The 22,636-nt window shown below is 42.5% G+C and overlaps 1 protein-coding gene across 19 annotated transcripts in view; it reads left to right on the top strand.

The window, feature by feature from the left end:
* Positions 1–22,636, top strand: part of DST (dystonin) — a 748,258-nt gene that overhangs the window by 656,308 nt on the left and 69,314 nt on the right. For all 19 annotated transcript variants that reach the window (XM_068281416.1, XM_068281417.1, XM_068281405.1 and 16 more), the window contains 10 exons: positions 3,979–4,182; positions 5,811–6,042; positions 6,312–6,538; positions 8,875–8,997; positions 9,763–9,864; positions 18,050–18,151; positions 18,326–18,499; positions 19,341–19,496; positions 19,821–20,018; positions 22,399–22,527. In XM_068281416.1, the coding sequence (XP_068137517.1) occupies positions 3,979–4,182; positions 5,811–6,042; positions 6,312–6,538; positions 8,875–8,997; positions 9,763–9,864; positions 18,050–18,151; positions 18,326–18,499; positions 19,341–19,496; positions 19,821–20,018; positions 22,399–22,527 (1,647 nt within the window). The remainder of the gene's footprint in view (positions 1–3,978; positions 4,183–5,810; positions 6,043–6,311; positions 6,539–8,874; positions 8,998–9,762; positions 9,865–18,049; positions 18,152–18,325; positions 18,500–19,340; positions 19,497–19,820; positions 20,019–22,398; positions 22,528–22,636) is intronic.

The raw sequence follows: 22,636 nt of genomic DNA, 5'->3' as shown, positions 1-22,636 counted from the left end.
CCTGAACCTTCCCTTTAAGAAGTTATTCCCTATTTCTACCATTTCTATAGTATCACATGTTGCCACTGAAAATACATTACAGGAATCAGAGGTACTCCGGCACCTCCGCAAGCTGAACCCCAGGAAATCTTCCGGCCCTGACGGTGTGTCGTCCATCTGCTTGCGTACCTGTGCCGATCAGCTGGCCCCTGTGCTCACCTCCTTATTTAAGCAGTCATTATCTGGTGGTACAGTCCCCTCCTGTTTTAAGAGGTCTATAATTGTACCGGTCCCAAAGAAAACAGGCAGGCAACCTCAAATATCATGAAGCTCCTCGAGCGGCTGGTCCTTGCCCACCTGAAGAGGTCCACGGACTCCCTTTTAGACCCGCTCCAATTTGCTTATAGGTCTAACCGATCCGTGGAGGACGCCATCAATGTCAGCATGGCTCACATCACTGAGCACCTGGACAGCCCCGCCTCCTATGCCAGGATCTTGTTCCTAGACTTTAGCTCAGCTTTCAACACGATCTGCCCAGACATCCTGATCACCAATCTGACGCAGCTCGGAATTGATCCTTCTCTCCGAGCATGGATAAAGGACTTCCTGACTAACAGAACGCAACAAGTGAAGCTTGGCAACTTCTTCTCCAGCGTCCGGACCACCAATACAGGGGCCCCACAAGGCTGTGTTTTGTCACCTCTGCTGTTCTCCCTTTATACCAACAACTGCATCTCATCCGCTGACTCTGTGAAGGTCATCAAGTTCGCAGACGACACCACCATCATCGGCCTTATTGGTAGCAACGGGGAGCACGAGTACCGCAGCGAAGTCGAGAGAATATGCAAATGGTGCAGCGACAACAACCTGGTCCTCAACACAGCAAAGACTGTTGAACTAGTCGTTGACTTCAGGAGAAACCCTCCCCCCCTCCCACCTGTCCTCATTGGAGGGACAGAAGTCTCTAAGGTGTCATCAGTTCGGTTCCTCGGCACGACTCTCACTAATAACCTAAAATGGGGGCTAAACACCACCAAAATTCAGAAGAAATTCCAGCAGCGGTTGTTCTTCCTGCGCCAACTGAAGAGATTTGGCATGCCCAGGGAGCTGCTGACCAGCTTCTATACCGCCACCACAGAATCTATCCTCTGCTCCTCTGTAATTGTCTGGTATGCAGGCGCAGCGGCAAGCGACAAACACAAGCTGCAGAGAGTCATAACTGACGCGGAGAAGATCATCGGCTCTCCTCTTCCTCCTCTTGATCTCCTCCACTCTTCTAGGATGAGAAAGAGGGCAACCATGATCTCCCGCGACCCCTCCCACCCAGGCAGCCACTACTTCAGGCTCCTCCCATTGGGCCGCCGCTACAGGACTTTACCATCCAAAACTACTAGGTGGAAGAACACCTTCTTCCCCCAGGCTGTTCGGCTACTGAACTCTAACCTTCCCTGGCCCGGCCTGAATCTCTAACTGCCGGGTCGGTCAGCCGATTCCTGCCTCTGCCTGCCCAGGTTCTTTATCCGTAAAGGGACTGTGGACGTTTTAGTGCACCTTATTATTACCTGACTGCCCTGCACAGCAGTGGAATGGCCAGTACGGTCCTGACCACTGTCATTCTATTTTTGTATTTGTATGCGTTTTGCGTCTGTCTTTACTCTGTCTGTCTTTACACTGCCTATGCCATGTGAACCACAAATAATTCCGATTACAGCTCTTGCTGTACCTGGCGAAAGAAAACTGATTCTGATTCTGAGAATTCAAAGGGCTTTTTTTTTAAGTTTAAAGGACCACTGTCGTGAAAATGTGTAAGATTTAAAACTCATACATGTAAGATGTACATTCCTTCCTGAGTAAAATGCCCTTTCTGAGTAAAACTCAATTTTTCCTATGCTGTCACTTACAGAAAGCAGTAAGGAACTGACTGATCTGACAGGTTTTGGACTAGCCCATCTATTAATGGGGGATTCTCAGGAGTCATAAATCAATCTCTTATACCCCCATTCTACTTACCTGGAGCTTTCTCCCGCCCCCTGCAGCTGACATGTCCCACGCCGCATCTCTGCTCTCAGCTGCCGGCCCGGAGTCCCCGACGGTGTCTTGCCAGGTCGTCCTCTACTGCGTCTGCGCAAGCGCCTCTGTCAATCAGATCCATGTTGTCCGGACTGTACTGCGCAGGTGCAGAACTACTGCGTCTGAACAGTACAGTCTGGACAACTTGGACTTGATTGACAGCGGTGCAGGCGTAGTAGAGGATGACCTCAAGGTCACCCTCTGCACCGGCGGGGACCCCGGGCCAACGACTGAGAGAGGAGCTGCTGCAGCGTGGGACATGTCAGCTGCAAGGGGCTGGATGAAGCCCCAGTTAAGTAGAATGGGCGGTAGCAGTGATCGCTTGATGACTCCTTTAAGGCTATTGCCTTTGATTTAGGATTTGAGTCTTTGACCAGGGTTCAAATCCTGACTCATGCCAGTGTGAAAAACAGTAAGGAGTATATGTGTAAGGTTCCTTAATGATCCTGGCTGCCCTAAGTGGCTGCAGACCTGAAGTGCTTAAAGTCTGCCAAGAAAAAAACAGGTTGTACATAATATACGTCCATGTATCTTATTCTTTACAAATGCACTTCCTGTAAAGAATCTGTGCAAAGATACCAGCCGCCCCCCTCCCCAAACCCCCCCCCCCCCCCCCCCCACACACACACACACACACACACACACACACACACACACACTGTTGTTTTGGCAGTTGCATTTAGCAACTGCCATTCAGTAAGCGTTTGTGATAATAAAGAAAACCCTGAAAATACCCCATGAGGAGATGGACTAGTCTACAACCTGCCAGATTTTAACTACCTACTGTAAGCAACAGTGACATAGGAAAAAAAATAATTTCCAGTGCATTTTATTTCTAGAGCAAATGTACATTTCTATGAATCAATTTTATATTTTACAATTTTTTGTGATGCGGTCCTTTAAGCGACTTATTAGATTGTTAATTCACAGCCGGACACAGAAACATAATATCATTGCCTCCTGCCCTCATAGTAAAATATGGCTTTTATTCTTCATATCATTGCTACTCTTTAATGCCAGTGTCTTTTTAAATGGTATGCGATTGTAGCCAGTGATAATTGCAGGTTCCCCCTTCCATATCTGGATAGTCAGATGCAAATCAGACCACTCTATATCAAAGAAAGTTTCAAGAGAGAATTGTACACCATATAGTGGTCGAGGTGCTGGACCAACCAAATTCAATATGAAGAAATCCAAAGGTCCGCACCAAAGGTCCGATTGAATGTACATCTGGTTTATCACAATATGAATACATAACCTGCATTGCAGACTGAGCGTGCGGACCTTTGGATTTCTTCTCTGTAATCAAAGAAAATCTGGTTCCGCTTAATATGCAAGTACACGGGCAGCCTCAGGCCTAACATCTTCTAGTGTATTTATTTGTTTGCCATCAAAACCATACAATGTAAATTCCAGTGGATTAGGGGCTGTTGTGAGTGGTTCATTGTAATCTTTTAAATGCATAGACAGTAACTATATAGATTGCTAAAAATGTTAATTTTATGATACCCTGCAGGTTTGCACCCTGTAGCAATCTTGTATTACATAGTCTCTGTTGTGCAAGTTTTTATATAACTTAAACGTACTTTCAAGCCTATAAATCTAATAAATAGAAACACTTTAAATAGTTTATTTCTGATGGTTTTGATAAGTCATGCGGTTAAACTATATGGAATTCATGTGCTCCAATGTTAGTTTACTGAGTCCCTGGCATTTAATGTAGTGATGCCATAAAAATGTAAGTAATCTTTTCTATGCTCACATGAATAATGTTGGTATGATACATTTAGTGATGCATGTCCTTGGTAATTATTTTAATTTGACTTTGTTTAGAGTGTACTGCCAGTTGGACTCACTAGGGACGTAGAACCAGACATGGAGCAGAGTATGATTTTAAAGAATTCTTAACAAGTTTGTATTTTGTCATAGCAACTTCGAGAGCTGATTGCAGAACACAAACCTCATATAGATAAGATGAACAAAACTGGGCCCCAACTGCTGGAACTCAGTCCAGATGAAGGGTTCTTCCTCCAGGAAAAATACGTGTCAGCCGATGCTCTTTACAGTGACATCAAGGAGGTTGTCAAGAAACGAGCTGTTGCCTTGGATGAAGCTATTTCTCAGTCCTCACAGGTACTTGCTATAGTATTCTCTGGAAAATGTTTCTCCATTTTTTAGAAACATCTATATGTAACACATGTGCATAGCTTTCTAAGCTGCCTCACTTTAAATACATGCGTGTAATCCCCACCCTCTTCAATCAAAAGCACTCGGAAGTCCTCCCATACAGGAAAGCTAGATTGAAGAGATTGCAGTTATTGCTAACTACTCTTGAAATTACTATTTGTATGGTTGTTGTGCCTCTGCCTCCAATAGTGCCAGAGTTACTGATCCAGAATGAGTGGCCAAATTAGGCATTCACATGTTCACTACCTTCTTGTTCTACAGCAGGGGCCAGTTTAAGGGCCAACAACATAGAGACCATTGTAAGAGAGCACAACATAGGTGCTGCTATAAGGGAGCATGGAGTATCTACTTTAGATCTGAGGCACCACATTTTGGAAATATTATACTGGAAGTTACTATAATAAGAAGACAATGGAGGGTGGGCAATAAATGGGAAGCCACTTTGGGCTTGATTCACAAAAGGGTGATAACTGAGTTATCACGCCGAAAAGCTTTGCACATGCAAACTAGGGTGCTAAGTAGTTTGCACTGTAGTTTGCACGTTTTTGTGAATCAAGCCCAATGTATGGAGGCATTACCTGTATAATGGGGAGGATACTTTAATGGAGACATACTTTGGAAAATAAAGAAAACCCTGATAATCCCCCATAAAGAGATGGACTAGCACATTTTACTCTGGAATAAAAGTGCATTTTAAACAAATGCATATGCATGCATTTGATTTTATTTATTTAATTTTTTGTGATAGTGGGCATTTAACCTCCTCTTCCCCATTTTGACCACCCCGTCATATACTTTTAATTTGGGAGGAGTGGTTATGAAGGATGTGGCCTTACCCACATGACTATATGTAGTGGATGTTGTGTGGTGTGTGTGGGGGGGGGCATGAAGGCGTGGCTAAAGCCAAACACGTGGTTGTGCTCTTTGAACCAGGATGTGCAGAGTGCACCTAGGCTTGCATATTCATTTTTCAAAACAAGAACTGCAAAATAGGGTAGTACAGTTTCAAATATTGCAGCTTTACACTTAGGCATTGTGTTGTGTTTTATGAAAGTATGCACTTTAACCCAACTCCAGTAGAAAAATTATTTAATTCTTGCATGTTGTGGAAACAAGTAGCAACCTCTTTTTGAATTTCATTGTTGTTTGTGATACTGGACAGATTTCCATCTTTTCCTGCCTGTGGTCCTAAGGACAGAAAATAACAGACAGCAGTACAACCCTGACAGGGATTCTAACTCTTCCCACTCTACAAAAAAATGGTTTTCTGCAGCATTTAATAGACGTTTGAACCTGACTCCTAATTGCATTATTGTATAGAACATCTTCCTTCCTGTTCTCCATTTATTTCCTAATACATTTTCTTAGATGCAAATAATAGCATATAATATTAGTCATTAAAAAAATCACACAGAAACAGAAAGCAAGTGCTTTCTTACAAGCTTGTCAAATATGTTGGTTGAGAACATTTAGTGTTTTCCTGTTGTTTTAACATTTTCTAATTATTTACAAACCTTGATCATCATTATGTACTTTCAGAAAGTAAACTTGCCTTGTGTGTGTTTTTTCTGCAGTTTCACGACAAGATTGACCCTACCCTGGAAAGCTTAGAAAGAATAGCTGAGCGTTTAAGGCAGCCGCCTGCCATCTCAGCTGAGTGCGAGAAGATCCGAGAGCAGATAAGTGAAAATAAAAATGTCTCTGTGGAGCTTGAAAAACTGCAGCCGGTCTATGAGACTCTGAAGATGCGTGGAGAGGAAATGATTGCTCGCTCTCAAGGTGCTGATAAGGACATTTCAGCTAAAGGTAATTCATTATACAACAAGACGGGAACTATTCTTCTCATTTTCAGAGCATGGTGAATAATCTTATCTTTAGGCTGGTTTTTATCTAGCGCAGTCACTGAGAGCTCTTCAAACTTCTCCCTGAAATATTGTTATGAAATCTGCTTTTGGCAAAATCAAGCTGGTGTTATCATGTGTCTCACATTTATCTATGAGTCACTGAGGCCTAATTGCATGAGCTGAGTTTAATTGCACATATAGCTGTTTGTAAAGTTTGCTTTTTTTCACCAGCTGTCCAAGATAAGCTTGATCAAATGGTCTTTATCTGGGAGGACATCCAGGCCCTGACAGAAGAAAGGGAGGCCCAGTTGCTGGACGTGTTGGAGTTGGCAGATAAGTTCTGGTGTGATCACGTTGCTCTAATAGCCACAATCAAAGACACCCAAGAATTTATCCGTGATCTGGATGAACCTGGAGTTGACCCCTCAGTCGTGAAACAGCAACAGGAGGCGGCAGAGGTGAGATGATTAATAAGCCATCATTAAAACATCATTATATGTAAAACAAATGCATTAAATGGCAAAAATCATTGCTTATCAACATCTTTCATCTTGATGTATTTACACATACTATCTACAGTACATAGCCATGAGTAATTTACATGACGATTGTTAGGAGAAAGCTGTCAGGTAAAAAAAGAAAAATGAGTACTTCTATTTTGACTTGTTTTGAAAGATGCAAATGCCAAGTAATCCTAACTTAGTGAATCACAGACCTGGCTAGATGTCCTAATGCTCACTAACTGCATGTTTGTTTCAAGGCTTTAAATCACGAAACAGTAAGGTTAAAGGGAACCTAACCTGAGAAGGATATGAATTTTTCTTTTTAAAATAATACCAGTTCCCTGACTCTCCTGCTGCTCCTGTGTCTCTAATACTTTTAGCCACAGCCCCTGAACATGCATGCAGATCGGGTGCTCTGACTGAAGTCAGAGTGGATTAGCTGCATGCTTGTTTCAGGTCTTTGATTCAACCAATACTGCAGTGAAAGAGATCGGCAGGACTGCCAGGCAACTGATATGGTTTAAAAGGAAACATCCATATCCCTCTCAGTTTAGGTTCCCTTTAAGGATGTTCAGTGCAGAACCTTGAAATTCAACAGTGGCAGCTCCCATGTTTTTGTCCAGACTATGGACAAAAACGTAGCTGGATCAGTAGCTAGCAACTGTGAATTGCTAATCCTGACTTCTGCTCTCTGAATGGGACTAATCAGCCTATCATGAGGCTTTTTTTTTCTTGATTACTAAAGGATATGCCATTTTTTTACTATATGAATTCAGGGGTACTCTAAATCAGAGCCACAGTAAAATATGTAATGCATATCAGTTTAAACTCCTACTCTCTTAATAAAACCATTTTGAACATATAGTGCAGAATCTTTTTGAATTCCCTGCAAACAGTCCCCTAGCCTGTCACAAATCCTTGGGGTTTGTAATCTGCACCATTTTCTTAAAAAGAGCTCGAGGTGGGCTAAAAAAAAAATAAAATAGTAGGCTACCTCATCCGGGAGGCTCATTGGATCAGGTAGTCACAAAAACCGCCGCTCCTGTGGGCCACACTGACCCACTTTCACTTTCTTGACCTCTGGGTCATGACGCTGGAATGAGAGACTGTCTCTCATTCACAACGTGCAGGGAGGTGGGAGAGCAGCAGGGGGCGCGTCCAGGGAGAGAGAGCTGCCCAGTGGCAGCTCTGGAAACCCTGCAGGAACGCCCGTCAGGCATTTTAAACAGGGAATCCTTCTCCCCTATTTACCTCCGAGATAGCGACAAATATTGTTGCTAATCTCGGGGGGCCATAGCATGGCGGTGGGAGGGCAGAGAGCAGCAGTGGAGGGACACAGAGGCATGTCATGAGGCTGAGAACATGCCTCCGTGTCCCATCTTCCCCCCCATGGAACAGCCTCGGGTTCTCTTTAAAAAAAAACCTGAAGTGATGAAACTCATTAGTTCAGGTTTGATATGTACAGCAAAGGCTCTGGATACCATAGAGCCTTCCCAGTCCTCAGTCCATCCTGTCATCCCAGCTTCTTCCCCCATTGAAGTTATGCAACCGGCTGTGTCTTTAGTACTCCTCAGGTGGACTTTGGAAGTACTCACGTCCGAGTGCTTCCGAAGAGAAGTATTGCGCATGTGCAAGCTCGAACACTAGTACACTATAGTTCCATGCCTATCAGTTCCCTTGCATCTGCAAATCTATGTAAAAGCATGCATTAATGTCCTCCATTGTATGAACAATGAACAACTGCTTGAAAACAGTCCAGCACTAAAGGGTCTGTACTAAAGTTGCTGTTGAATTGTTGTAGTCACTGAACCACCACCCATTGTCTTTCAGTCTACCTGTATTTACATAGTGTCCCTCCCATTGCTATGCTACATAAGAATGAGTGAGATGAATTTAACACATCTACTGACAATATTTTAGACTGGTATTAAACACTATTATTGCAGAGATATTACTTACTTGCTTGACCATTTTCTTTGTCATTCTTGCTCTATAATAGACAATGGGTCTATAATCTCCTAATGTAGGTGATTAGCCTTTTATTTGACACTTTACCATCTTTTTTGAGGTCCTTTAGGTGTAAGATTCATCTAGGTTCAGGAATGTATACTTGTCATCAGTCCCACAATTCTAGTGTTATCTCGTGGTTTGCCTGTATTTTTGTAAACACACAGTTTGAAGGCCTGAGATGTGTTAATGTTATGTTTAATGGCCCAAAATCTGGGTGTGATTTATGCAAATAATTTATTTAAATATAACACTAAAAAATGACTATTACATTTTCTTTTAAGGCAATAAAAGAAGAAATAGATGGCCTGCAAGAAGAACTGGATTTGGTATTTTCACTTGGGGCTGACTTGATATCTGCTTGTGGAGAACCTGACAAGCCTGTTGTAAATAAGAGTATTGATGAGGTAATATTGATTTACACATTGAGGTTATATATATATATATATATATATATATATATATATATATATATATTTTTTTTTTACTTGTCATCATCTTCATACAGCACCATTAGACCTCTGCTTTTGATATCTCTACCCCAGCGATTCCCAACAGGCACCTCGCCAGTGTAGAAACCCATTGCTAACATATACATTTTGTACTGTCAGGTTATAACATGTTAAGGGTGACCGTACATAGATTTCCAGCAGACTTGATCACTTTGATCAAATTATCGATGAACTCCAAGGTGAGTAATCGATTTGGGACACTTTATTGGTAATGGGCATGTTGAGCTGGCAGGATTTGGAGAACTATGTAATCAATGGCCATATTGAATAATTCTGCATCTAATAGTGCACTACTAGTTGAAATATTGGTACAAAGAATTTTGAGCCAAATTCTAATATGTTGAGTGGGGTAAGAAGGTGTAACCATCTGTCAGTTTTCAGCTGCTGCCTGGATCAGGGCATTGCCAGCCAGAATATGGCTAACGTTATAATCCAAATAATAGATTTGATCCATAAAACCATGCAGTCCTGTAGAATACAGATGTGCCATGTTGTGTGATTGAGATACTATTCTGCAGCTGGACCATGTATTTCTTATCCACAGAGTAATGTCTAGGGCTAGTGGTTGTTTAGGAGGCTTTAGCTATACATAGACCATTTCGTTGTCCTATTATTTCATGTTCACAATAAGGTTTGATTCATTTGAATATTTTCTTGCAGCTTAACTCTGCATGGGACACTCTGTATAAAACCTGGAAAGATCGCGTTGAGAAGCTGAATGAGGCTATGCAGGCTGCCGTGCAATACCAAGATGGGCTTCAGGTACATTACTGAGTATTATTTCTAATACTGACACACAGGATAACATCTGTTAACTTATTCCTTTCAAGGGCTTCTTCTTTAAAGGCTCGTTCACACGTCCTAACTATCTACCCATCTATCTAAACTTGGTCTGTTGGTGGACAGTTGGACGTGTGTACACCTGGCAAACAACAAAACGACCAGCTGATAACAGATGGTTTGCAAGATCCATCCGATGGATCAATCTTCACAACTGTCTTGTTCGCTTGCGCGCAGTATTTAAGTGAGTTTATTGTTAAGTCGGTTGGCATGTGTATACGTACTCATCTTGTAAACAACTTGTTGTGCGGTTGGTTGTGCATTATGTTGGACGTGTGTATGAGCCTTTACAGCATTCCATTTAACACAACACTTAGCTAAAGGATGTTATTGTCATCGTGACACTATTCCTAATAAGGAACCAAGGTAAACATTTGAAACAATTTTTAGTCATCTAAAGTAGGAATTTGTGTTTCAGAGATTATATAACCAGAAGACATTCCATGCTGCATGTTTGTCTAGGCATTGCCAGTACATGTTTCTTACCAGAAGCGGTTACAGTAACCACCAGTGATTAGTGCACAGATTGGAATGGATGGCCGTTGTTTCTATGCAAAGTATAATTCATTTCTATTAATGGTTTGGATTACACAGTTTTCATTGTAAATGCATAAAAATAAGGAATGAAAGACTAATTCCAGCAAATGAAATTATTTTAGTTTTTGTCTTCTGCCTCTGGGGAAATTAGGAGCACTGTGGCAGAACATTTTGGGGTAGTGCATCAAGGGAATTTAACTGGACTGAGAATCCGAGGCATATATAAATTACCAGACAAAGGAAGAGGCGGTGATAAGGAGAAAGCCCTCTTTCTAAAAGAAAGTCGGTGGATTTATACCTTGAATGCCCTGGAACCGGCTGGTTTGAATAATGAACTGGACTTTGCTCTGTTCTTTTTTTTTTTTTAAAACCATGTTTTATTGAGAATATATACATTATAACATAGCTTTTGCAAGTTGTTTAACATGAAACCGAGCATGTAGTGTTAGATTACAGAACACATTTGAGGGTTTAGTGAAGTAAGGTGAGTTTGTATACTACACCCTCGGGAGGCGGCTCTTGGAGCACGTCTACTTGAGTAATTTATGGTTAGTTATAAGTTAGACTGTAAAACTTAAACAACAAAACCCCCCTGACCCACCCCCCTCCCATTCCCCATGCTCTTCTCCTGAGGCCCCCCCACATGGGACAAGTCAAAATATGATCGTGGACTGTCAGGGATCACATCCAGGAAAGAGAGTCTGAGGTGATCTTGGAGCGGAAAATAATTTGTAATGGAAAGGCGGGGTAGCAGTTTTAGGCATTCAGCTCCAGAGGGCCCAGGGTGCCGGATAGTTGTTCTCTGCAATACCATGAGGAGTATTTAAATGGTTCAACTAGGCGGTATATTTCCTCTTGGGTGAAGTTGATTTTGATAAACGTTCTCCACTTTTTGAAGAATTTCTTTGCATATTTCTCCTTGTGTAGCATTGTGTCTGTTTTGTCCATCACAAAAAGTTCTGACATTTCATCCTTGACATCTTGTATTGTAGGAGGTGTGTGGTAAATCCATCTGTTGAGTATAGCTTTCTTTGCGGCTGCTAAGGTAACAAAGAGGATGTCAGGGGTTCTAGGTGAAGAGGTGGCAGAAGGTGATGGTTTTTCATATGAATGAAATAGGAATAGTAGAGGATCACAGGTATGAGAGCCACATCCTAATCTGTGCAGGAGACGAGAGACTTGAGTCCAGAAGTATGTTATTTTAGGGCAATACCACATGCAGTGTATCATATTTGCGTTGGGCATTTTACATTTAGGGCATTCTGATGTATAGTTGGTTGGGGGTTGTTTGTAGTGAATGTTGAAGGCATACTTTGCGTTGTGGAGGAAAAGGAGGTGAGATTCTCTCCACGTTTCATTGATAATTATACGTCTGAATGTAGTGAGGCCTTCTAAGATTTTGGAAGAGAGTTGAGGATGGGTGAAATATTTTGCCCATTTTTGCATGTTTGCCAGACCTAGCTTTTTTGCATTAAGGTTTTGGAGGTCTCTGTGGAAGTCTGAAAGCGATCGTCTCTCGGCTCCTGGACAGAGGAAGCGGTCAAAGGGCGTAAGGCCCATAATAGGTCCAGTATCTACTAGACACTTGTGTGTATAAGATGTAATTTGGCCGTATATTAGGAAGTCAGATTTCGGTATATTCCAAAGCCTGGTTAATTCTGAGAATGTCCACCACCTGTGTTCTTTCATATTAAATAGGTGACTGAGTTTAGATATGCCCCTAGTTTCCCAGCGTAAGAATGCGTTGTGCTGCATGCCCGGGTAAAAGTCAGGCGTGCCCCACAATGGCAGGTATTTGGAGATTTTCCAAGGGAGTTGGAAGAGTTTTCTGAGCTCTTTCCATGATACCATGGTGTCTCTGATGAGCACACTATGTTTGAGTCTTAGAGGTAGTTTGGCCCAGGATGAGTGTAGGATACCTGGGAGTGTCCAAGGTTCAGCTAAAGCACTTTCTAGTGCATGGTTTGAGAATTCTGATGTAGAGGATACCCAGTCTCTAACGTGACGGGTCATACAGGCTAGATTATATAGGCGTATATTTGGTAGGTTGAGGCCACCTAGGTCTTTGGGGAGCTGAAGTTTAGTAAGGCTAATGCGGGCTCTCTTACCTTTCCATAGGAATTTAGATATTTCTTTGTTAAGTATGTGGATATCTGAATGCTTAAGTAGGAATGGGAGAGTCTGCATGGGATAGAGAAGTTTGCCGAATGTGATCATTTTAATCAGGGCTGCCCGTCCTGAAACATTGAGTGGTAGATTGTTCCAGGAGCGTATTTGAGAGATGAGTTTGGGGATAACGGCGGAGATATTGAGGCGATATAAAGATTGGGGGTCCCTATTTAATGTTATACCTAGATAGGTGATTGGGCCTTTTGTGACATGCACACCTAGGGATTCGGAGGAGGGTATAATTGCTTTTGATGATAAATACATGAGTTCGCTTTTAGTTTTATTTATTTTAAAGCCTGATTCGCGCCCGACTTCCTTAACTAGTTGAAGAATGTTAGGTACTTGAGATTCGGGGTCAGTTAAGAAGAGCAGAACGTCGTCAGCAAATAATGCCTGTGAAATTCTGGCCTCCCCAATCTTAATCCCTGGGATGAGGGTGTCTATTAGTCGTGTGAGTGGTTCGAGGGCAATATTAAAGAGTAGGGGTGACAGGGGGCAGCCCTGTCTGGTACCTCGCTCAAGGGGGAAGGGGGCAGATAGGAAACCTGGGGTGTATATGCGGGCTTTGGGGCATGAGTACATTAGGTGGAATAAGTTCAAGAAGTTCCCAGAGAACCCCATTCTCTCAAGTGTGAGGTCTAGCCAGTTCCAGCTTACTGCGTCGAACGCTTTTTGGGCGTCAAGAAGTAGAATTGCCGTTTTTTGATGAGTGATGGGGTAGGCTTTAACTTGTTCCATGGCTACAAGTAGTTTACGGATGTTGGCTATGGCTGAGCGGCCTTTAATGAAGCCCGATTGGTTAGGGTGTATAATTTTGGGCATAAGAATAGCTAGCCTATTAGCCATGAGCTTAGTTAGAATTTTAAGATCCTGATTTATGAGGGAAATAGGATGGTAGGATTCTGGGAGGGTAGGATCCTTTCCTTTTTTAGGGATTAATTTAATGTAGGTGTCATTGCCCGATGGGAGGAATTTGGTTCCTTGCATGATGGTGTTATATATGATGTTTAGTGTGGGTGAGATTTCTACTTGGAGGATTTTGAAGAATTCTGAGGATAGGCCGTCTGGGCCTGGAGCTTTATTGTTGGCTAATGATTTAATTGTGGATATTATTTCAGGGTCAGTTATAGGTGCATTGAGATCGGCTAGGTCTTCCTGAGTTAGCTGAGGGAGAGATATTTTATCTAACCATTGTCGACCCTGTTGAGTGACTTTTTTATCAGGTTGGGAGTAAAGCCGGGTGAAGAACTGCTGGAATATGGAGTTAACTTCTTTTGGGTGATGTTTGAGTTCTCCCAGCTCGTTCTGAAGTGCTGAGATAGGGGTGGGGGAGAAACCTCCCTTTGCCATTATTGCCAGGAGTTTTCCAGCCTTGTTCCCATATTTAAAGAACTGTAATTTTTTGTAAGGTTGTGTGAAGATTTCCCTCTGCTTAAGCCAGTGATCTGTTTGGATTTTGGTGGACATCCAGGTTTGTCTGGTTTGGGGTGTGGGTGAAAGTGTGTATGTTAGATAGGCAGTTCTGACTAAATGGACATGATTTGCATATTCTTTATTAGCTCTCTTTCTTTTTGCTGATACATAGCCTAATATTCGCCCTCTAAGAACTGCTTTCCCTGTGTCCCAGAGTAGTTGGGGATTATCCCTGTGTTGGCGATTGTCATAATAGTATTCTTGCCACCAAGATTTTAAGAGTAGATGAAATTCTTCATCTGCGTATAGTTGCGTGGGAAAGCGCCATAGGATATCGGAGCCTTTAGGTATCTGTTGGATAAAGGTAGATGTTACTGGGGCGTGATCTGAGATGATGATATCTGAGATCGTGGTTAGGGTGAGTTTTTGAATCATAGGGGTACTGGCAAATATGTAGTCTATTCGGGAAAATGAGGAATGTGGAGGGGAATAGAAAGTGTATTCCCTATCATGGGGATGCAGGTATCTCCAGGTGTCATGTATGGATAAAGATGTGGCAAATTCGGAAAGATGAGTGGGAGCATTGCGTGTTCTTAATGTTGTGGTTGCTGTGAGCTTACGGTCCTCTAATAAATGCATCACTTCATTGAAATCTCCCCCCACTATAAAATTGTCTTGACTGAGCGGGAGCAAGATGGGAGTTAATTTATGGAAAAAATCTTTTCTATTCTCGTTAGGGGCATAAATATTGCTTAGAATAATTGTTTCCCCCGGCAGTGTGAGACGCACGATGATGCATCGCCCAGAATTATCGGTATATATCTGATCAACGGAGCACTGCAGGCGCTTATTGATCAGGACGAGTACTCCTGCTTTTCTGTTTAAAGCAGCAGAGCCTACGCAGTGAGATACCCATTTTTTTTTCATGTATTGCATTTCCCCAGCTCCAAGATGAGTCTCTTGGAGCAGCGCGACATCTACATCTAGGGATTTCAGGTGGCGTAGGATTTGGGCTCTCTTTATTGGGGAGCGAAGTCCCTTAACATTCCAAGAGGTTATATTCATGATTTAGCTATCTTATGTTAAGTAAATGGTAGGGCCTCCCACCGTGCGTCTCACACTCCGGAGGGTGGCGGTGTAAGTCAAAAAATACAATCATGGCATATGAGACTTTAGAGGAGGAACCCAGGAGAGAGCATGAGTTAAAGAATCCCCCCAAGAAACAAAAACAAAACCAATAAAATGCATAACAGAACATTATCCCCTTCCTCTTAGTTAGTGATAAGGTGGATGGGATTGGGTAAGCATTTTGCCATTCAACCAAGTTTGAGGAGAGGTGGATATAAACATATGAAAAAATTAAACAGTTTAAATCTGAGCGGACTACACTTCTTCCCTGCATCCACTGAACGTCATTGACTCCGAAGCCAAAACAGAAAAGCACCGATCGCGGCAGTTTAAGAGACCTTGATGATAGTTAAAGTTCCCGCATCAGTCTGCATTGCTTTGGGGGGATCGAGATTGCGGTTGATCTTGAGCCGCAGGTGAGCGGTTTGCAGGCGAGTTTTGAGGAGATTTGTTTTGTGACTGTTTTTCGGGAGAGCGTTTTGAGGAAGAGTAGTTAGCAAGCAAGTATTTGTCGGCTTCCCTGGGGGTTTTGAATAGATGTACTTGATCATCATTGTCGGTGATTTTAAGGACAGCTGGGTACAGCAACGCGAAGCGTATCTTGTTAAGTGCCAGGAAGGTACAGGCCTTGGCAAATGCCTGTCTTTTCTGAGATACTTCGAGGGAGTAGTCATTGAAAAGCCTGACTCGAGAGTCCATGAATTCTAAAGGAGCGTTCTTGGTTTTGAAGGCCGCAATTAGTTTTGCTTTTGCGCCATAGTCTAAATAGCGCGCCATTACCAGTCTTGGTGTTTTTCTGGTGCTGTTGGCAGATGGCGGGCCCACCCTATGCGCGCGCTCTACTTTGAATTCTCCAGATAGATTTAGGAGTTGGGGTAGAGTTTTTTCACAGAATTCCGCAATGGCGTCTGGGCGGCATGTTTCAGGGAGGCCTACAACACGGACATTGTTTCGCCTCGACCTGTTTTCTAGGTCTTCGAGTCTAGTGTGGTATCCAGCGTTTTGCTTCGTGAGGACGTCTATCTTGTCGTAGGCTTTATCTAAATCTGACTCGCATTGTGCAATGCGCTGGTCAGTGTCCTCGAGCCTGGCTGTATGTATCTGTAGCTCCTGCTTAATCCCCGAGAGTGTTTTGGATATGGCCGCCTCTATAGAGGCTTGTAGGTCGGGTGCTAGTAGCCTCATGACTTCCTTGGCCATGGATTTATAGTTAATGCGGGGAAGTGCTCTCTTACCGTCCTCAGATGGGGTATCAGATTTGTCTCCCCAGTCTGGTTGCGAGAGTTCATCTTCTGTGTGGTGGTCTCGCTTCTTGCTGCTCGGCGCCATCTTGCCGTTGTGATGTGAGTCGGCTGTTGTCCGGTTCTTGGTGGAGGAACGCATCAGATAACGATCCATGAGGGTCTCTCGGGTGCAGTGATGCTGTGTGCCACCCGGTGTAGTGAATCCGGGTGTTTTGAAAAGGGTGGGCCTGCCGCGATTTGTGTGGCTTAGCGGAGCTCTGTTTTCCGCCTCCTTACATGCAGGCGCCGGAACCGGAAGTCTGCTCTGTTCTTTTAAGAAAATATATGCCCCCCCCCCCCCCCGATTTGGACTGACCTCCGTTTCGTTAAGTGAATACATCCCATGTGTTGAATAATAAAGTACATATAATCACCCGTTTTAAACACAAAACAAAGGGAAAAAGGGATTCTCCATCTTTGTCCCATCATTAAGTATCCCATTTGTATTCGACTTGGAGTATGGCAGGTCTGGGTATAAAGCATTACATGGAGGAATACTGTGTTGTGCATACCTACGTCAGAAAGTGCTGCTGTGTCTGACAGTCAGAAGTGGTGTCGATAGCCAGTAGAAAGGGAAGAGCCAGCTTGAAGCACATAAATAAGGTGGCCAGCCCCCACCGCACACACCCAGTTGAAGCTCGCGAGAGGTGGGCGGGGCCAAAATCTCACACTGAACTCTGGAGCACTCCGTCGTCCTGGCTATCCAACGAGGGACCTTGACTGGCGTGCACGCTGAACGCCCGTGGTCTCGGACCACCTCTCCAGACCGTTCCGTTCTTGGATTAAGGCCCGGTGGTTTGTGGATTATTTTTATCAGTGGTTACATATCAACTATACAAAGAGGGCGGTTAGACTTCTAATAGGTAAGTCCTGCACATGCAGGTGAAGATTGCCTATGTTTTCTTAGCTGCTGAAAGCCTCTGTCGTTGTCTGGTCCTCGGTATTAGAATATAGCAATTCTGGACTTACCAAGAACACTTGTGAAAATTCTCCGTCCCTCTCCCATACAGAAGGGTTGCCCAGCCAATTGGTACCGGTACCTAGTACGAGTGGAGTTAGGAAGTGTGAGTTGCAGTGTGATTGGTTATGTGGGAGAGCTCCAACTTTGAAGTGTTTTTAGATTTCTTGATCACCTCCAGCGTTTTGTACCAATAAAGTTTGCATTATATTTTCATACCTGTTGAGTGGTGGCACTCCATTCTTAATACATGTTCACTCCTGCCTAGAGCAGTAATCAGGTTTCACAACGTGGTTGAGTATGTGCAATATACCTTTTTGTTTGTGCTGCCTCTGGGGCTTCCATGTGCCCTCATGACTTCAATATAAACCTTGGAGTTTAGTATAATGTTAAAAAAAAATGTTTTTAAAACAAATAATGACGTTATAATTGCAGATTATGGAGAGAAACCATGTTTAAATTGTAAACACACATTAGTAATGCTATTTCAATGTATTTGCTCTCTGTGACATGTTTATTTAAAAATATCAGTATATTACCAATGCCATGGCATCTCAGTGTGACCTGTATAGCTTGCCACTCACATGTGATTTACGAACATATCATAATTTCCCTTTAGGCACTGTTTGACTGGGTGGATATTGCTACAGGGAGGATGGAGACTATGCCACCTTTAGGAACAGACCTGGATACGGTGAAGCAGCAAATCACAGAACTTAAGGTACGGTAACGGCTACCAGTAATTATTTCTGTATAATTTAGCTGTAGTTCTATGCAGTTACAAATGTTTTGCAGAAAACATGAATAATTAATACAAGGTGCAGCCCATTGACTCTTTCTATGGCTCCAGTTTCAGCTCTGTTTATTGTCTGATGCTGTATTTCCTTCACTACAGCAATTCAAGACGGAGGCATACCAGCAACAGATAGAACTGGAAAGGCTAAATCATCAGAAAGAGTTATTGCAGAAGAGGGTGACAGATGAGTATGATAAGCAAGCTGTGGAAGACTCCTTCAAAGAACTGAAATATTTATGGCAAACTCTAGAGGATAAAATTATCAACAGACAGGTAAAATTAGTAAGGGTGTCTCTTGACTGATTAGGTGAAAAGGAGATATGGTCTCCAATAGTCTGTTTAATGAAAATGTGAATAGTAAATGTTGAAATATAGCATATTTTGTGGAAAAATGGGACCATGCCTAGCAAATCACACACACCTGCTATAAAAAAAATGAAATTTATGTACATAATACTTTAATACCATATGGCAATTGCCCACTAGACACATTGAATATGTAGGTCTTAGATTTGAGCCTTAACCCTGGACCTTAAAAGAAGTTACACTTACATGGGGCTTCCCCAAGTCCCCTGCAGCCATCCTGTGCCCTCGCCGCTCCTCGAATTTGACGACCGAAAGACGAAAAAGACTATGCCGAAAACTAAACTAACCCGCGGCAGGGATCCGAGGACTCGAGGAGCAACAAGGGTACAGGACGGCTGCAAGGGGGCCTGGCGAAGCCCCAAGTAAGTGAAACTTTTTTAAGGTCCAGAGTTAAGGTTCCCTTTAAAAATGGCTTTTGATTTCTTTTGTGCTGTCCACTTCAGTTCTGTGGGCAATCTTCACTCCATTCTAGCTGGACAGTTGCCCCGTATAATGTGATCAGTAATCAAGTCAGTCACGTTAGGTTCCATATGTGGGTGTTAGCCCCTTATATATAATGAAGACCAACCAATCGCACGGGTAGTGTGTCTCATTCAGTTGCACTCTAATTTAAAAAATGACTGCTACATATAACAGAAACTTTTTGAATAAACATATCATTCGTTTTTATTGCATTGAAAGTTTGTGTTATAAGCTTTAGCTACGTATGAAATTCTCATTGTATGTCACATCTTTGTCCTTCTACTAGCATAAATTAGAAGCTGCCCTCTTAGCTCTGGGTCCATTCCAGCATGCACTGGATGAGTTGCTGACATGGATGACTCACACTGAAGGACTACTGAATGAGCAGAAACCCATTGGTGGAGATCCAAAGACTATTGAGATTGAACTTGCAAAGCATCATGTGAGTAAATTTGCTAGTTGTACAAAATCTTGTTATCTTCTCAAACCATTTAACAGATACAATGGTCAACAATGGTCAATTTAATGCTGAACATTTGATGGAAGTAGGCTAAGTAAGCAAAACCCTTCCCCCATGCTTATCTTTGTAAACATGAAAGCATCCACCATAATCCGTATATACGACCTGGGAAGATACACAAGAAGTTCACGTTTTCTCTTTCAGTATAATTTTGCTTATGACTAGGCTGATAATGTGCAGGAGACGTGCTTTGCCATAAGAGAAAAAAAATGTGATTTCTAATAAAACTGTTTTTGTTTTATACAGGTACTGCAAAATGATGTGCTGGCACACAAGTCCAGTGTGGAAACTGTCCAGAAAGCAGGAAATGATCTGATAGAATCCAGTGCTGGGGAAGAGGCTAGTAGTCTGCAAAGCAGGTTAGAAGCACTAGGCCAGCGCTGGCAGAATGTCTTGGATAAAACAGAGCAGAGGAGGAAACAGCTTGACAATGCACTTCTGCAGGTGGGTGGAAGGCTACAAGCAGCATATTATCTAAAGACAGGTATACTCTCTTACAGATTTTAGGAGACTATACATTACATTGGATAAAGACATTAAACTTAATAAAAACATGTAAAAACGACACCACTCTGTTGATTCCCAATCAATATAGCTATCGAAAATTGCGTGCTCGCTTGTCAGTCAATCCAATCGGAGCATAGGAGAGCTGCAGTTAGTAGGGTTTGCGCAGTAAACAGGCATATAACTTTATACTATATTGAGCACTACGGAGTTAGTTGTATTGCTGTTCCAATCGACATTAGATGAGATCTCTTGATGAAATCTGATGTGATATCTCATAGTTCAAGTCAGTAACCAGGTAAATTATTGATATTAGGGAGATATTGGTTATATGTCTGTTATAATGAAAATTTCAGCATGTATGCCTGTCTTTATACACACAGATCAGAGAATGAAACATAATATTTTGAGAAGGTGATTTCAGAAGAGAAACAGATTTTATCCAGTAAAAGTGTTCAGTTGAGTTGGTTTTTCTAGAGTGCTTGTAGTGCCTAAAGGCCACACCGCCGGCAACGACGGGTCCGTCAGACCCTTCTGACAGGCGGACGTTCAGCCGACAGTAGCACGTGTGTACGCGATGCCGGCATCTGATGCGACTGATAAGGCGTGTGTATGCGCCTTAAAGTCCCTTTCCAGCTTCATATTGTATTAGCTTAACCCCCTCTCTCCTTTAAGTCACAATAGTAATGTATTCTTGATTCCAATTCACCAGACAATAATCGTTATGTGGGGGGAGAATTCACCAGACAATAATCGTTATGTGGGGGGAGCATTCACCAGACAATAATCGTCATGTGGGGGGAGCATTCACCAGACAATAATCGTTATGTGGGGGGAGAATTAATACAGTATACTTATCTTTATTTGTAAGAAGACCCTGTATGGCTCCACTGAATCCTTGTTTCTAGCTGCACTGCTCTGTCTTCTTGGAGGGGAGGCATTGCCAAAGTGTTGCTGAATACTCCTGCCAATCAGAATATGGGAGCATTGCCACACAATCTTTCTCTCATAGAAGTCTGTGAAGGGATGTTGACATGGGTGGGAGAAGTTTACACAGCGTAGCTCTAAGGAAACCAGTCAAAAGGGACATGTTACCAGCATGGTTTCCATCAGAATAAATATGCTAAGGGCTATTTTATTCCGTTAAGCATATATATTTTTCAGTGGGGGAGAGGGGAGTTATTTTTTTTGTACTTATCTAATTGAACTGACACACTGAGCTATATTAGGTATTCAATAGTAAAAGTACTATAAGTAGTGGTAAGAATATTGATGACCTAATAATACCCACGTATTTGTTAATGTAATAACATATTTAGAGGTCCTATACTAATCCTGCACACTTGCCTTTGTTGATTAGTAAATAAGATGTTCGTTCGTAAATAACCTAACTTCTAGCATCACTATCTAAAACTGCCTTTTCTTTTAATTGGGCTGGAGTTTGGTTTTAATGAAACAATGCCACTTCTGAATTGAGGCATCATATTCTGCCTTACATTTTATCTGTATAAAGCACTTTAGTAATACTGAGACAGGCTGCATTACATCCCATCACATGTGTTCCTGAGACTGAGCTGACTCCATCTGCCATTGAGCATTCTCTGATTCTTTGTAATTTTTCTTACCACCATCCTGGACCCATAGAAACCATAGGTGCAATTATGCCATCGCCCAGGGCCCTAGAACTGGCTAATTGCCCTCTCCCCCAGTTCTCCACCCCCAAGTGAATAGTGGTCCCTGGGGTCCTGCAGAGTATTCACAGCGAGGCAAACCCACCTGCCCAGCTGACATGCTCCTCCATCAGTATGTATGCTTTCGTCTTCATCCCTACTACCCGCCTCTTTTCAGTGACTCGGCAACATGTTACGTAAGCAAGCTCTGGGGCCCTGAGGGAACACCCAATACAATCTGTGGGTGTTTCAGGAACAAAGGGGCCACCTAATGCTCCTTCAGGGTAGAGAAGTAGGAATTGGAAGCAGTTTTTTCTGTCTAGTAATACGATCACGTGCCTGGCCTGTAGATGCAATGTACCAGAACATAACATAAATATTGCATCTGTTTGGAAACAGAGAAATTGTAATTATTAAGAAAGAGTTGTGAGGAAATTCTCTGTCAGCCGAAGTTTTATTGTCTTTATACAATGCCCAGTTTCACTTGTTTTTACTCTCAACAACATCCAGGAAACAACAAGAAGTAATATATTATACTATTTCAAAAGACCATCATGCAGACATTGCTAAATAAATTATGCACTGTTTAGTGTTAAACTTTTGACATTTGTTTAACATAATTATAACATTATCTGTTCTCTGAAATGCAGGCTCAGGATTTCCACAGTGAAATTGAAGAAATGCATCAATGGCTTACAGAGACTGAGCGTCATTTACTGGCTTCCAAACCTGTTGGAGGATTACCAGAAACAGCGAGAGAGCAGCTTGAAACTCATCTGGTAAGAATCTGCAGACATGGCTCTAGCCTGCCTTGTGTTCTTATATTGTATACCTTGTATGGGCGGCTTTTAGTGTTCATGGTGTTTACCGTTAAGTGCTTTGCTGATA

This window comes from Hyperolius riggenbachi, chromosome 4 (assembly GCF_040937935.1).
Source record: "Hyperolius riggenbachi isolate aHypRig1 chromosome 4, aHypRig1.pri, whole genome shotgun sequence".
Lineage (NCBI taxonomy): Eukaryota > Metazoa > Chordata > Amphibia > Anura > Hyperoliidae > Hyperolius > Hyperolius riggenbachi.
The sequence above is the reverse complement of the archived record's forward strand: the minus strand, read 5'-3'. Positions and strand labels throughout refer to the sequence as shown.